General features: G+C 35.6%; 1 protein-coding gene across 1 annotated transcript in view; it reads left to right on the plus strand.

Moving 5' to 3' along the window:
* Positions 1-14,735, plus strand: part of LOC107724575 (arginyl-tRNA--protein transferase 1-like) — a 67,266-nt gene extending 52,531 nt beyond the window's left edge. Inside the window, exons 9-10 of the mRNA XM_016533557.1 lie at positions 10,389-10,570; positions 14,687-14,735. Of these exons, the coding sequence (XP_016389043.1) occupies positions 10,389-10,570; positions 14,687-14,735 (231 nt within the window). The remainder of the gene's footprint in view (positions 1-10,388; positions 10,571-14,686) is intronic.
* Positions 14,736-15,689: the final 954 nt, after the last annotated feature.

The following is a 15,689-nucleotide window of genomic DNA, read 5'->3' on the forward strand; positions in this document are numbered from 1 at the left end:
TTTCAGAAAGGCGGGGCATAGATGAGAAACAATAATGTACAGTATGTGGAAAGTAATGTTTTTTTTTAATCTTAAACCGCATAAACACATTTCATTACACCAAATACACAAAATAATGTTCTTTTTAGCAGCATCATATGACCCCTTTAAAAATCTGGAATCTGAGGGTGCAAAAAAATCAAAATATTGAGAAAATCGCCTTTAAATTTGTCCAAATGAAGTTCTTAGCAATGCGTATTACTAATCAAAAAGTAAGTTTTTATATATTTACAGTAGGAAATTTACAAAATATCTTCATGGAACATGATCTTTACTTAATATCTTAATGATTTTTGGCATAAAAGAAAAATCAATAATTTTGACCCGTACAATGTATTTTTGGCTATTGCTACAAATATACCCCAGCGACTTAAGACTGCTTTTGTGCTCCAGGGTCACATTATATGATGTACTCCACTTCAAACAATATCATGGTTTTACCATGTTCAAAGAACAAGGTATTACCATGGCATATGTTAAAACATGCACTCTTAAAAGATTTGTGGTGCTACCAAGTTTTTTTTTTTTTTTTTGACATGTACCGTAGTAGTAGCATGTTGATCTTGGAAACACCTCAGGAATACCAAGTGCCATGTGCTGTTGGATATATCTGATTCATTACTGAATTATATTAAATATCTACTAATATATTATGTATTTATTACTATTTTGAATAGGCTTTTAATATTATGTTTCAGTTTTCCATTTAAATTTTAGTGTACATTTTAATAATTTAATTATTTTGTCATTTTTATTGTTGTTTTTTAAATATTTCTATATTACTTTATTTTTTATTTCCGTTTTAGTAATTATAAACTTTCAGTTGTTGCCTAGTTAGCATTTCAAATGTTCTAAGTTTTGCAATTTTTTTAACTAAAAAAAAATGCATTTAAGTCATTCATCTAATATTTATATATTTTTTATTTCTGCTTTATTTTAATAAACAAAATAGTTTTTTAATAGATAGTAATATGAAATAATTATACAAATTAACTACAATAACACTGGTGCCCACATTACTTTTTTATCGCCATGGTAAGACTATTTCAGTATCTGCAGATTGCACTTGATCCTTAAATAGACACGCAGTCACATTAATCTCTGGGGTAAACCTATTGGGGTACAGCCGTTTACATGTATTTTAAGTTACAGATGGCTTATAAGCTTTTTTATTTAACTTTCCTACATTTTTAAAGGGGGAGTATATGGAGGGAAACATGCACTCTGCCTCCCCCTTCGTGCTAATGAAGATTGTTAGCATTTATAGAAAACATGCTTTTATCACCTCGTCGAGGCTGGTAGCCAGACGCTTCCAACATCAGTGCTGCTGGTGGCATAAACTCACTTATACATTTCAGATTGTTGTTTGCAAACTTCTTTGTTTTTTGTTCAGGCTGCATTTATTTGATCAAAAATACAGTACAATTATTAGAATTTAAAAGAAATGTTTTCTATTGTAATATATTTTAAAATGTAATTTATTTCTGTGATGCAAAGCTGAATTTTCAGCATCATTACTCCAGTCTTCAGTGTCACATGATCCTTTAGAAATTATTCTAATATGCTGATTTGCTGCTTCAGAAACACTTATTATTATTATCAATGTTGAAAACAGTTGTGCTGCTTCATATTTTGTGAATACCGTGACGTTTTTTTTCACGATTCTTTGACTAATAGAAAATTCAAAAGACCAGCTTTTATTTTAAATATAAATCTTTCGTAACATTATAAATGTCTTTACTGTCACTTCTGATGTGATTAAATGTGTTTTTGCTGAATAGTGTATTTATCTGATAGTGTAGTTTCAGTATTTTAGCTTAGGAAATTACGCTTAAATTAGATTATTTGATTAGTACTATAATATATAAAGGTAACACTATATGAAGGACTCTTTTTTTATTTCATGCACAGATAAACTGCGTGCAGAAATCTTAAAGGGGCAATTGGCATCAGGTGCAGAGCCGTGTGCGCTTAAAGATGCGTGAACAATAACACTATTTGAACTTCGCCTGCAAAGTCAAAAGTAAACGGACGTAATTGTGGATTTGCCATTAGCGTGTATTAGACTCCTTCAGCTGGTTGTGTTTATCTAGGTGTGTGTGTGTGTGTGTTTGTTCACGTGTGTGTGACATGGTGTGCGTGGCAGCATGTTTTGCGTCACCGAGATGCCCTTCTCCTGATGCACGCCTGTGTTGCATTTGTACGTCTGTTTCTGCTTGGCTTTTTTAAATGTCTTTTTATTGACCTGAAACGTCTGTCCTAAGGGGAAATGCTCATTAACAGTGGTGTTGTGTAATTAGTCGTCAAGGTTTTATAAACCTCAAACCCTGCCTTTTCCCCATACCCCTTTTTTTTCCACATGCATGTACACACATACACATACTATGAGACAAACTATTTGTCTCATAGTTTTTCTTTATTTTTAATTCCAGTGACGGTTTTGACAAGCGATACCAATTAGCCTTCAACTGTCTGTGTCTCTGCCAGCACGGCACATAGCCTCATGCACAATGAAATCATTAGCGTATTAATAAACACTTCCCCATAATGTAATCAGAGCTCCACATGCCTGCATGTATCCAGGACAGGCATTGCATCTGTGTCGCAGAGGGAGCCGTGAGTGCCGACTCTGAGAAAAATGGCAGCCGTAATCGAGCGCTGCTGTTTCCACGTGGGGTTAAATGAGCCGTCGCTGAACGCTGTGTCTAATGAGCGCTGTGTGTTTAAAGTGCCTGTGTGACTCGAATAACATTTGAGTCCTGCAGCGTTCCCAGTGCCTCTCCAGGGCCGCGTTTGGGGTGTAATTCTTTGACATTCAATGCTCTGTGGGAATAATCACCGTAGTCAATAAATGGGGTGTAATATAATATAATGAGGGATTTTAGTTTCTATTGTACTACACTCGAGTCAGTTTTTTTCGTATAGTGCTTGTCACAGTGTACATTGTGGTTGTTTGTCTAACTAGACTATATAATGCTATGCTGTGAATTCAGGTATGTTGGGCCACTCATGACCAGTGTTGGGGGTAACGCTTTACAAGTAACGCGAGTTACGTAATCAGATTACTTTTTTCAAGTAACTAGTAAAGTAACGCATTACTTTTTAATTTACAAGAAAATATCTGAGTTACTTTTTCAAATAAGTAACGCCAGTTACTTTTGTTTCCCATTTATTGATTGAAAGCTCTCCTGTCCCAGTGTTGAGAGAAATCGGGAGTAAGATGTTACTTTAGTTCTAGAATAAATGTGAACATACATTAATTCATCTCACTCACAAAAAAAAAATCTGATTTAGTTTTCCTCAAAATTAATAATGTGACTCAAACCTGCAATAATTAAATATGTTAAATAATACAAATATCCTTTATGTATTTAAGCCCATTTTATTAACCAATTTGCTGCTGACCTTCGATGATCCAATTCAACTATACTAATAAGCAAAAATTACACAAGATAAACTAACATTTCTTCTTCTTTTTTTTTTATTGCTGAAGAGTGTTGAACTTTCTTCTTCTGTGTTCTACTGTACAGACGTGAATTTACATTTCCTTCAGCCTGAGGCTTTTGGTGCGAAAGGGCTTTTACATTTGCCAAAAATATAACTTTTTATATTAAGAGCAAACAAGCAAGCCCAGCCCAGATTTAAAAAGTAACGCAAAAGTAACGTAACGCATTACTTTCAATAAAAAGTAACTAAGTAACGTAATTAGTTACTTTTTTTAAGGAAGTAACGCAATATTGTAATGCATCACTTTTAAAAGTAACTTTCCCCAACACTGCTCATGACAGCAGTGGTTTTCAAAATAGGGTTCAAATTTATGTGAAACAGAAGTTATCATTTAACATATTGAATTTAGCAAAATAAAAAAATAACTGAAATAATAGAAATAAATTAATAGATAAGAAATTATTAATTGTATGTGTGTGCATGCGCGCGCTTTAAGTTTTTAAGTGTTTTATTAAACATTTTTTATTTAATTGTATTTATATTAATAAAAATTTGCTTACATAGACAAACAAATAAGAACAAGAATAAATGGATTTTTATTTATAAATATATAAATTATTATTATAATTATACATTTTACGCACACACACGCATATAATATACACATAAATGTATAGTATATTATGATTTTTTTATTATATAAACTATTTTATAGTATCTTATATTTTAGTATATTATTTTTAGTTTTATTAAATATTTTTATTTAATTTCATGTATATAGACATAAAATAATAAAAAACATGAATAAATGTATTTTATATTATATTTTTATTCTGACAAATAAGCTTTTTTACTAAAATAAAAACATGAATAAATGTTTTTTAATTAATGTAATATATTATGTAAATATATATAATGTACATTGTATATATAATATGAAAATAATAATTATTGTACATTTTACACACACACACACACACACACACACTTTTTACTACAATTGTACAATTTGTACATTTGTAATATCAAGTGATCACTTCTTATTCCATACTGCTATGATACTGTACATGTATCAGTGTATTTGTGCAGCCTCCTGTATGACAGAATCTGGTTGGATGGTTTGCTGCATGTATTAACCTCTCTTATTGTTTCTACGACATAGAAGAGCCACTGTATTGTTAATAAAACAGGAATGTTAACAACCCCATCCGCCTGACAAACAGCCTGCTGCCGTCCCCTCTGCCGACTGCAAACGGACGCTTAGCACGCCACTGCACGCTAGAGAAAGCCGGCCAAACAAAGAGCGACACAGGGCACCATATGCTTGTGATTTGGGCCCCTGCCTTTATTGTTGGCTTCATCTGTGTGTTTTGCTTGCCTTCACAGTGGCACAGACGCAGTCATTAGGCTGTCCGGCGAGGTGATCCCAGGGTCAAGGTGACGCCATTTCCCGCACTTAGGTCATGGCTACGTAAACATACTTGAGACTTTTACCGTGAAATACTTCTGTGGGGGCTGCCTTTCATTAAAACAGAGCGAAAACACAATCTAGAACATACCGTCAGATCATTATGGATGAAAGATGGGCGGCTGTCAGGTGGTGCTGAGAGCTTAACGTTCTTTTAGCGGCTCTCCGCTGCCGGAGGGTAAGTTAGCATGACAGGCGTTGGATTCGAGTCCGGTCTGGTTCTGACAGAAACGGGGCCCGGCACATGTGGTGCCAAAAGGCAAATCGAGAAGGGGCTCTCCGTTTCACCGCAAGCCCTTAATCATCGCCGCTAGCCGCGCTATGAAAGCACCTTCATCTTGAGCGGCTGTGTGTACTTAATACCGACAGCTAGTTTAAACCGCCAACCCGATGGACAAGCACTCTGAATGAAAATAACTAACCTATACATATGGAATGTGCTCCTCCTGGGGGAAATGAGGGGTTTACTGTAACGCCTCTAGGGATGTTGTGAACCGAGCAAAGTTTATACTTTGAAGGATGCTAGGTTTTACAGGACTGAACTTAGTTACAGTACAAAACTATTCCATCAACTGAAATCTACTAAAATCTGTTTTGTACCCATATAATGTACTGTTAACTGTAATAATAAAGGCGATTAAAAGAGACACATGATGAATTACAAGTGTTCATCACAAGTGTCTTTTCTACTAAAAAAGTACATACACTGAAAAAAGCTAAACTTTTTGCTCAGAATTTGCTAGTTAATTTCACAAACAGTTACAAAGAAACTGCACTGAATTATTGCATTAAACACATTGATTATTGCATTAAACACAAAAACACATTTTTTTCTTAATAATATTTTCTTGTAATACATAGTTATTTACCATTTAAAATTTTTTTTTTTTTTTACAATATACCAATATATTCAATTCAAGTTTATTTGTATAGCACTTTGCTCAAGATATATTAATTCGAAGCAGCTTCACGAAAATGCATGTTTCAAAATATGTAGACGTATATAGAAAGTAAAAAATAGAAACATAAATACAAAGCACTGATGAAACAACATCAGATGCAACATAAAACCCAAATGAACATAGCTGATAACAAGAAATATCGGTATTTAAGCAAAATATTAAATGTATAGTGTCAGGCATGGAATTGTGGGAATGTCAGTTTACGATTTTTCTCTTTAAAGTATACAATAACTGTTGATTTTACCTCCAAAATCTGTGTATTTAGCAGTATTCCAATGTAAAATCTATAAAATCTCTATATCCACCTTATTTTGCAATGCAAAATCAATCTATTTTCTATGAATGTATGAGACTTCCAATTCATTAGCTGAAGATTTAATAGAATCCAATGTAAAATCTATAAAATCTCTATATCCACCTTATTTTGCAATGCAAATCAATCTATTTTCTATGAATGTATGAGACTTCCAATTCATTAGCTGAAGATTTAATAGAAAATAACTAGAAAAATAACAGTGCAGTAAACAGTAAAGCAGCTTGCGTTACAAACCATTGTGTTTATTACTACCTTTAAAAAATCTGATAAGAAAAATCACTTTGCAATATCATGCAGCATAACAAGCTGTTTTTACATCGAAAAATACCTGGAAGCGAATGACTCTGGAAGTCTCACACATTAAATTTAAAAATGGCCATGCCCATTTTTACGTTAACCCTTTTTTCGCCACTGTTTTTCCTTAAAAAGTCGCCAGCCACCGGCAACATTTTTGATCATTTTCACAAAAGTTTAGTGGCACCCAGAATATTTTGTTGTATGAATATCTGAACATGCAAAACAAAGAAACTGAGCCTCTGCTTAAAAAAACAAAAAAAACAAATCTAACTTTTTTTTTTTTTTCAGCACTTGGGTAAGTGGGTAAGTTTCTTGAAAACTGCAACACATAACAAAAAACAGAGATAATGGAATTTTTGTCGGATTCAGAATGATGATCAAACCATAGATGGAATAGATCGCTTCTAACACATCCAAAGCTTGCACAGTCCTATACCACTTCTACTTCCTGTTTAACGTTTGATGATCACGTTATTTTGCATATGCATCTGCTTACATATGCAGTCGCTTGTTTTTGCTTCTTCCTCGCCATGTTTCGATCCAGAGACTTAAAGGGGTGGTTGATTATGGTTTCACTTTTTTAACTCTAGTTAGTGTGTAATGTTGCTGTCAGAGCATAAATAACGTCTGCAAAGTTACGACGCTCAAAGTTCAAGGCAAAGGCATTTTCTTTATTTTCTTTTAAAGAAATCGTTGTTTAAGGACTACCAAAAAAAGATTGGTAGGGACTACAACGAGCTTCTTCCCGGGTTTGTGACATCACTAACCCTGATGTTTACATAAGCCCTGCCCCCGGGAACATGCAGCTACCCATAATGGTAAGGGGTGCATGACGTTTCCGGACAGTGCGCACTAGGCAGTGAGCAAATCCCAACACTCTGGGCCAGCTAACCAATCTGAGCCCGAGAAAGGGAGTGGCTTAATAGATTCAGGAACACAACAGACCGTTTTGACGAGAACAGAAACAGCGGTGTAGAAAAAAGGTAAAATATTTGAAAATAATGCATTTTTGAAAAACAAAGCAAAATAATGCATTTTTGAAAAACGAAGCATGAACACATTACACTGCACCCCATAAACACAAAAAAGCTGATCAACCACTCCTTTAAAGAGATAGTTCACCCAAAAATGAAAATTCTGTCATTAATTACTCACCCTCAGTTTCAGTTTAATTTATTTATATAGCACATTTAAAAACGACAGAGCTGACCAAAGTGCTGCACAGAGAAGTAGAATTAAGCCAATAACCATAAAACAAATTTACAATAAAAAGGTGACAGAATAATACACAACCCTAAATATACACCCAATAAAACTATATCTTCCCGGGTTTGTGACATCACTAACCCTGATGTTTACATAAGCCCTGCCCCCGGGAACATGCAGCTACCCATAATGGTAAGGGTTGCATGACGTTTCCGGACAGTGCGCACTAGGCAGTGAGCAAATCCCAACACTCTGGGCCAGCTAACCAATCTGAGCCCGAGAAAGGGAGTGGCTTAATAGATTCAGGAACACAACAGACCGTTTTGACGAGAACAGAAACAGCGGTGTAGAAAAAAGGTAAAATATTTGAAAATAATGCATTTTTGAAAAACAAAGCATGAACACATTACACTGCACCCCATAAACACAAAAAAGCTGATCAACCACTCCTTTAAAGAGAGAGTTCACCCAAAAATGAAAATTCTGTCATTAATTACTCACCCTCAGTTTCAGTTTAATTTATTTATATAGCACATTTAAAAACGACAGAGCTGACCAAAGTGCTGCACAGAGAAGTAGAATTAAGCCAATAACCATAAAACAAATTTACAATATTCACAAAATGCGTAATGGCGCCTCCTGCCTCAAAAATAAAGGTGGATGAAATGTCCCATTAGAGGACGATTTTTTACCATATATAGTAAGGGTCCTTACCGTTAACTAATTAACAGGTTTTTACTGTCTTTTACCATTAACATTACAAACATGTTTTACTGTGTAGGTTTGAACATTGTGAGTGGCGTTTGTGATGTTTCTGCTGTGTTGGTTTTAATTTGGAGGTGAGTGACCGTGGCACGGCAGCATCTAAAGCCTCTCATACTGAATGGATTGGCCGAGTCGCTCCCCTGGTGTTGTGATAACGAGCCGCCTTCCTGCAGGGCTAACTGGACCCAGATGGGCCAAGGGGGCCGCGGAGAGATCCCGTTACGGCTGCGGCTGCGTAGGCCCCCTACCGCCGAGACGTTTGAAGTCTCAATGGTGGACTAGGGTGAATAAAGCGCCCTTCTCGATTAACCACTTGATTGAAAAAAGCCAGCGTGAAGGTTTGAGTGGGAAATATGATCTTGGGCAGGTAACGGTTTGGGGTTTTACGGCCGTCCAAAACAGGAGACATATATTCATACACGAGTGCATTCATGTCACATGAAGGAATGTGGGCTTTTATCTTCAGACACAACAGTAGTTGTAGTTGTTTTTTTTGTGGTTTGACTCACTGATTTACACACACGTTCACACAGAGGGTAAAAACGGCCCCTCGGTCCATCCTGCACAGGCTTTCAGTGTGGAGATTGATTTTGTTCATGCAAGGATTTTTATTAAATCGCCTCTCATAGATTGTGTGTGCCTGGCATGGACTTTCACTCCACAAACACACACACGCACACACACACACACACACACACACGCACACCTCTGCTCTCAGCCCACATGTGGGAACTATTAGCAAGCTACTGTACACCCTGTGTTCCTTTGCAAGCACAGACTTTCAAATTGTTTGAGCATTGATTGACTCGTTTTTACACAGGATCACACACAGGAACATATTTCAAAACTTTTTCAGTCTTTTGAAATGATTTGCTTTATAATATTGTAAATTCAAAAAGTTAGAAATTTGGAAATTCAACTTAAAGTTTAAATGAGATCAAAACGGACTGTTCCTGGTATAATTTTGCACAGTTCATCAGTACATGCACAAAAAAGTTTGTCAATAAAAAGTGCTGTGAAGTTTTTCAGCCCCTCCCCTCCAACCATTTTCACCATCCAATCAAATCCTGATGCATAAAATCAAGTCCCACCCTTCATGTGTTTTTCCAGTTGAATATGCCCTTTATTTACCCTTTACTTTATATATTACAGTGAAGTCAAACCATTTTGATAAACATTTCACCAGTGTTTGTTTTTGGAGCAGCGATTCCGTTCCCAGCTTCAAAGTATGAGTTGTCCAAATGATATATTCAATATTAAATTTGTTCATTGCTTGTTAATTGAACAACAGTTGAAGGATGTGAGTAATTTTATTCTGCAAGCATTAAATTAATCAAAATGGACAGTATAGACATTTTATAATGTAACAAAAGTCTCCTAATTATAATAATTGCTGCTCTTTTGAACTTTCTGTTTATAAAAGAATCATGAAAACAAATGTATCACTGTTCCCAGAAAAACAAGCAGCACAACTGTTTTCAATATCGATAATAATCAAATGTTTCTTGATCATCAAATCAGCATATTAAAATGATTTCTGACGGATCATGTGACACTGAAGACTGGAGTAATGATGCTGAAAATTCAGCTTTGCATCACAGACATAAATTACATTTTAAAATATATTCAAATAGTAAACCATTATTTTAAATTATAATAATCTTTCACATTTTTTAATGAATATTTTTTTTCCACTTATAAATATCATGTGAGTAATGTATGCTTGAATCTGACCAGCAGAATTTCCTGCTTCTCACTTTCAGTCCCCAGTAAAAAAAATTTCACTCTCATCCAATGAAAAGAGGCAAAAGCCTACAAAAAAACACATTGTATAATAATTACATATTTATAATAAATTTTGTCTTTGTCTTTCGCGCATCTTCTCCAGGCTGAGACCGCTCCTGATGGTCCTGATGTGGGCTACGGCTCGTTCCATCAGCAGTATTGGTTGGATGGCAGAATAGTAGCCGTAGGAGTTCTGGACATCCTGCCCTCCTGTGTGTCGTCTGTGTACCTCTACTATCACCCCGAATTCTCCTCGCTCTCACTGGGCACCTACTCTGCTCTCAGGTTGGTCAGCCAATCACAAATTCTGACTAATCGTTGAGCTTTTCAGGTGAAAACATTTAACTGATCATTTAGTTGACAATTAATCCGACTTGAAATTAAGTCCTAAGCCTAAGCCTTTTGGTTACCAGCCTAAACCTTTAACCACTAGGCTACACAAAAGATTAACAGCATTAATGCTGCAGACGAACAGCACGGGAATCCCTCCTGGTTCTCCTCTCCTAAATAGTGCACAATCTTGTCTCAGTTCAGTGCATGTTGTTTTCAAAACGCATCCATACACACCCACAGTTACATGCTTATATTTCTTTGTCTTTCACATATGTGTGTGAATATTTCACATGGGCTGCTCACCTGATTAGGTTACACTTTACAGGAGATGCCAGATGTGTGTGTGTGTGTGTGTGTGTGTGTGTGTGTGTTATACTCCTAGTTTTGGGTGTCTGGAGGCCTCGGGAGCCTCATTTCTCACAGACGGAAGAATAAAAAGAAGGTGCGAGTGAGAAGTGGAGTGCACGGGGCTCTGTTGTGCTCAGAGCAGCTGGTGTCAGCCGCGGGGTCAGTGTCTTTGTGCTGTTGTGTGTCAGTGTGATTGAGTGAGACTGTCTGAGCGCAGGATGTGACACTGTTTAGCAATGTGTCTCCATGCTGCGCCGGACGGTTAAAATAATGATGAATGGCCAGCAAAGATAAACAAAATGAGTTTCCTCCGAGTCCTAAACGTGCTGAAAATTAATTTACACTGTTCATTCTGTAGAAGTCTTTGGGTGAATCTCATTAAAAATTACCCTTGTCATATTTAACCCCTAAAAAAGGGTTAATAAAACAAAGTATATTTAGCATAAATGAAACCGATGTTATTTCGTTTTTTTTTATTTATTTGTAACATTGTCTAAACATTTTACCATGTTATTTAAATTTGTTTGAATTTATTTGTAATTTCTTTTAGTAATAATGGAAAAATTTATATATCATTTATTATATCATTTTATATATTTTATATTATATTATTTTTTATAATTTGTATATTTTTAATTTAATATACATATTAGTGTATATATATATATATATATATAGTATTAATAGTATACATTAAAAGCAGTAGAACAAATCCTATCATAATGTACAAATACTTTTTTATTGCATATGGTTATAAGAATTTGTGTAGAAAATGTGCTTAATTGTCATAATATAAATAATTAGTATATTTTTCTTGTTACTCAGTAAAAATAACTTTTTAATGTCCTTTAAAGAAGATGCATTTATGTTTATTTTAATAAATTATATTTACTGTTTTGAAAAACTTTACCCACGTGTATGTTGTTCAATTCAATTCAATGTTGTATTGTTTCATTGACTGCTGTTTTGTTTACATCTCCTATAATAGTTAGACACTGTGTTATGTGGATGCAGGAAATCTCCTGCTCTGGATGTGTGTGTGTGTGTGTGTGTGTGACATTAATATTAAGCAGACGTCTTGTCCGTGGTGAGCGCTGTGGCATAATTGGCTTGTGTAGGGGTGTCAGAGTACTGAAGAGGAGATAATGGAGGCTTCAAGCTGCTGCCAGCGCTGAGGAGGGAGGGGGCTGCCCTTTCTTTCTGTCCCTCTTTCTTTCTCCATCTTTTTTGTGAATGGGTTCCACAGCCTCTTCTTATCCGTCTCTCATTCACGGAGAGCCATGCTTTGTCACCAGGGGATGGGAACCCGGGAACCTGGCAGCGACCGCATGACCTTCCAGCACCTCGCTGTTTGTCGTCGCTTCTTTTCCCTTCGCTATTTTTCTCTTTCATTTTCCTCCACTTTTATTTTGCTTTGGCTTCTCTCTATCTTCCTCTCCTTTTCCCTCAATAAAAAAAAGACCCACTCCCCCCTCCCCTAATTTTTGGGAAGACAGAGAGTGTGAGGTGTACAAAATGCAGAAGAAGAGAGAAGAAAGAGCAGGATTTATTTATGGAAAAGAGAAACGTGTTTGTGCAGGGAATAAAGCGAGAACTGAAGAGAGAGAGAGAGAGCGGGAGCTCGTTGATTGCTCGCAGGAGGAAGTATAAATCTCCTCGGTTTTTCCTCCTGTTTTGATTTTCTCAGCTCCCTTTTGTTTTTCTCCTCCCCTTCCTCTTTTTCTACACTTCCAGATACACATTTAAATGGCTGTTTATGAGGGAAACCGTTGATCTGGTCCATATGCAGCAAGTCTGGTGATGTTTTATCTACTTTAAGCATCATATCCTGATTCTACACATCATAATAGTATAATTATGAACTGTTAATAGTTATATATAAAGTTTTTTTTATAGGTATTTACAAAAAAACTGAATAAATTAGTTTTATTGTCAATTGCTTCTTTTTCCCTAAGTTAAGTGTCATATCTCTAAATATCTTTAAAAAATCCCTGAATTTTCAAATGAATATTTGAATATGCAATACACCAAGATCAGAGCCTCTACTTAAAAAAAAAAAAAAAATCAGTTTTATTCTAGCTTAAAGCATTCTTTATCAACACTTGAATATAAGTAGGTTTCATAAAAAATTATAATTTTGAGCAAAAAGGTGAGAATCACATTTTTATCAAAAACTACATCTTCATCAATACCTCCAAAGCTTGCACAGACATATACAACTTCCTGGATCAACATTTTACTCTGTAACATTATGCAGTTTTCATTTATATGCTGTCTATTGCTGATGATAGCATTATTTTTCATATGCATCTGTTTACATAAGAGATCGCTAGTTTCTCCGTCCTGTTCACGTGTGTTTTTGTTCGGGAGGTTTTGTACTCGTTCAGAAGATGCGTAATAGCGCCCCCGAGTGTATAACAATGAAAACACGAAAAGCCGTAAAAACTCGTCTTTGGCGGGGAAACGTTTTCTTGTTAAAGACGAGATAACTCGTCAATGGCGGGGAAAGAGTTAATATTAAACATGACATGTCTTGATGCAGCATATTTGAATTTAATGAGATTTCAAAGCATTATTTCTGCTATTTTTCTGTCTTTTCTTGCGCAAAGCTATTGTATGTCTTCAAAATGTAGCAAAACAAGTCATATGGTACTTTCTTTTTTTTTTTTTGTAGTTTTTAGAGCTTGAAATCCCCAGTATGAAAAGGAGCTTTGTGGACATTTAGCAAAATATCTTCTTTTGTCTTCCATAAAAGTAAAAAATGTCACATAACATATTACATAAATGGAAAGAAAGCTGTCAAACTACATGGGTGCAATGGGCAAGAGTAAGTCAATGTCTTATTTTACCAGCCTGTCTGAAAATAACTTTCTGTGGTTTCATCACGAAAACAACAGAGAATTGAACAGTGGATGTTTGTAGCATTAAATCAGTTCTCTTTGTAAGGAGCATCATGCAGTTTCACGAGTTTAAAGGGTTAGTTCACCCAAAAATGAAAATTCTGTCATTAATTACTCACCCTCGTGTTGTTCCAAACCCATAAGACCTTCGTTCATCTTCGGAACACAATTTAAGATATTTTTGATGAAATCTGAGTGCTCTCTGACTCTCCCATAGACAGCAAGGTAACTACCAGAAGGTCCAGAAAAGTACCAAGATGATCGACAAAGTAGTCCGTGTGACATCAGTGGTTCAACTGTAAAGTTACGAAGCTACGAGAATACTTTTTTGCACAAAGAAAACAAAAATAACGACTTTATTCCACATTTTCATCTCTACTATGTCACTTGTGGACGCGTGTTCACGACAGTATCATGATACGAGCGTGTGGCGGCGCTGACCCAGATCCGGCATAATGATGTCATCACGCCGGATCTGGGTCAGCGCCGGCGCCGCCACACGCTCGCGTCATGATACTGTCATTCAACATCAACCTTCATTTCTGTTCATCTTCTGTTTGCACTCATCAGTGTCATCTAACCTAACTGGGCGCTGATGTACTGCAATATCATATAGAACATGCACCGAAAGAAATGACGTAAAACGTCTTTATGCTGCATCTACATAGATAGGTGGCAGTATGGAGTCCACAACCACTGTAGTATCATCCAGCAAAATGCACCTTCACAAAGCTAGTAATGTCAAACTAAGTGGTTACATGTTTTGTAGCATGACCCATATGCCTGCAAAGCATTATTTCTGCTCTGGTTCTCTCTGCAGGGAGATTGCCTTCACCAGGCAGTTGCAGCAGCAGTCGGCCAAATATTGAACATGCACCGAAAGAAATGACGTAAAACGTCTTTATGCTGCATCTACATAGATAGGTGGCAGTATGGAGTCCACAACCACTGTAGTATCATCCAGCAAAATGCACCTTTATCTTGTGCATCTACCTAAATTGGCTGCATAAATCTTCTGGTACAGTTCTGAAGTGAAGTTTAAGATAAATTGTGCTGCTTTCAAAAACTTTTTCCATACACTGCACTTTGCTGAATAGTAAAACAGTATGCATCAAAACAAGTCATTCCGGCAGGTACAAGTATTCACTTTCTTAAATATTTTACATGCATGTATCCTCTCTATCACACTGTTGGGCAAGAGGCAGGCCACAGTGGTTGGCTTTTTGTTTTGGAGTTGATGTAGACACCTGTTAAAGGTGTTAATCGTCTGTCATCCGCCACATTTTCTGTGGTAATTTATTTATTTGTTTTTATTAATTAATTTGTTTGTTTTGTTTTGTTATAAAACATTCTTTAACATTTATTATGTTATAAATCCAGCACGTACATTTAAAGGGTTTTTTTTTCTTTTTTTCTTAATATTGTCTTTTTCTTGCACAAAGCTATTGTATGTCTTCATAATATAGCAAACAAATCATATAGATAATTTTTATGGTCCTTTTTTGGAACTTGACAGCCCCAATTCCCATTATGAAAAGGAGCTTTTTGGACATTTTTTTAAATATCTTGGATGCAACCACTCATCAATTTTTCACATTGGAGCTCAGCTCAGGTATTCTATTGCATGTGTTGTTTATCTATCCTTTTATTTGCATTTTAGCATCATTCTATGAAACAGGTGCTTTTTCCAGTTAATATGGTAAGATTACATTTTTGGTTGATTATTATTTAGAATTTTGGAGAGATTTTATGATACAATGCAATATTTATAACATTTTTATTAGCAATTTTTTCCATAATTTTTTTCTTTTTTTTTCGTGTTT

The sequence above is a fragment of the Sinocyclocheilus rhinocerous genome, unplaced genomic scaffold (genome assembly GCF_001515625.1).
Source record: "Sinocyclocheilus rhinocerous isolate Xijiao unplaced genomic scaffold, SAMN03320098_v1.1 scaffold304, whole genome shotgun sequence".
Lineage (NCBI taxonomy): Eukaryota > Metazoa > Chordata > Actinopteri > Cypriniformes > Cyprinidae > Sinocyclocheilus > Sinocyclocheilus rhinocerous.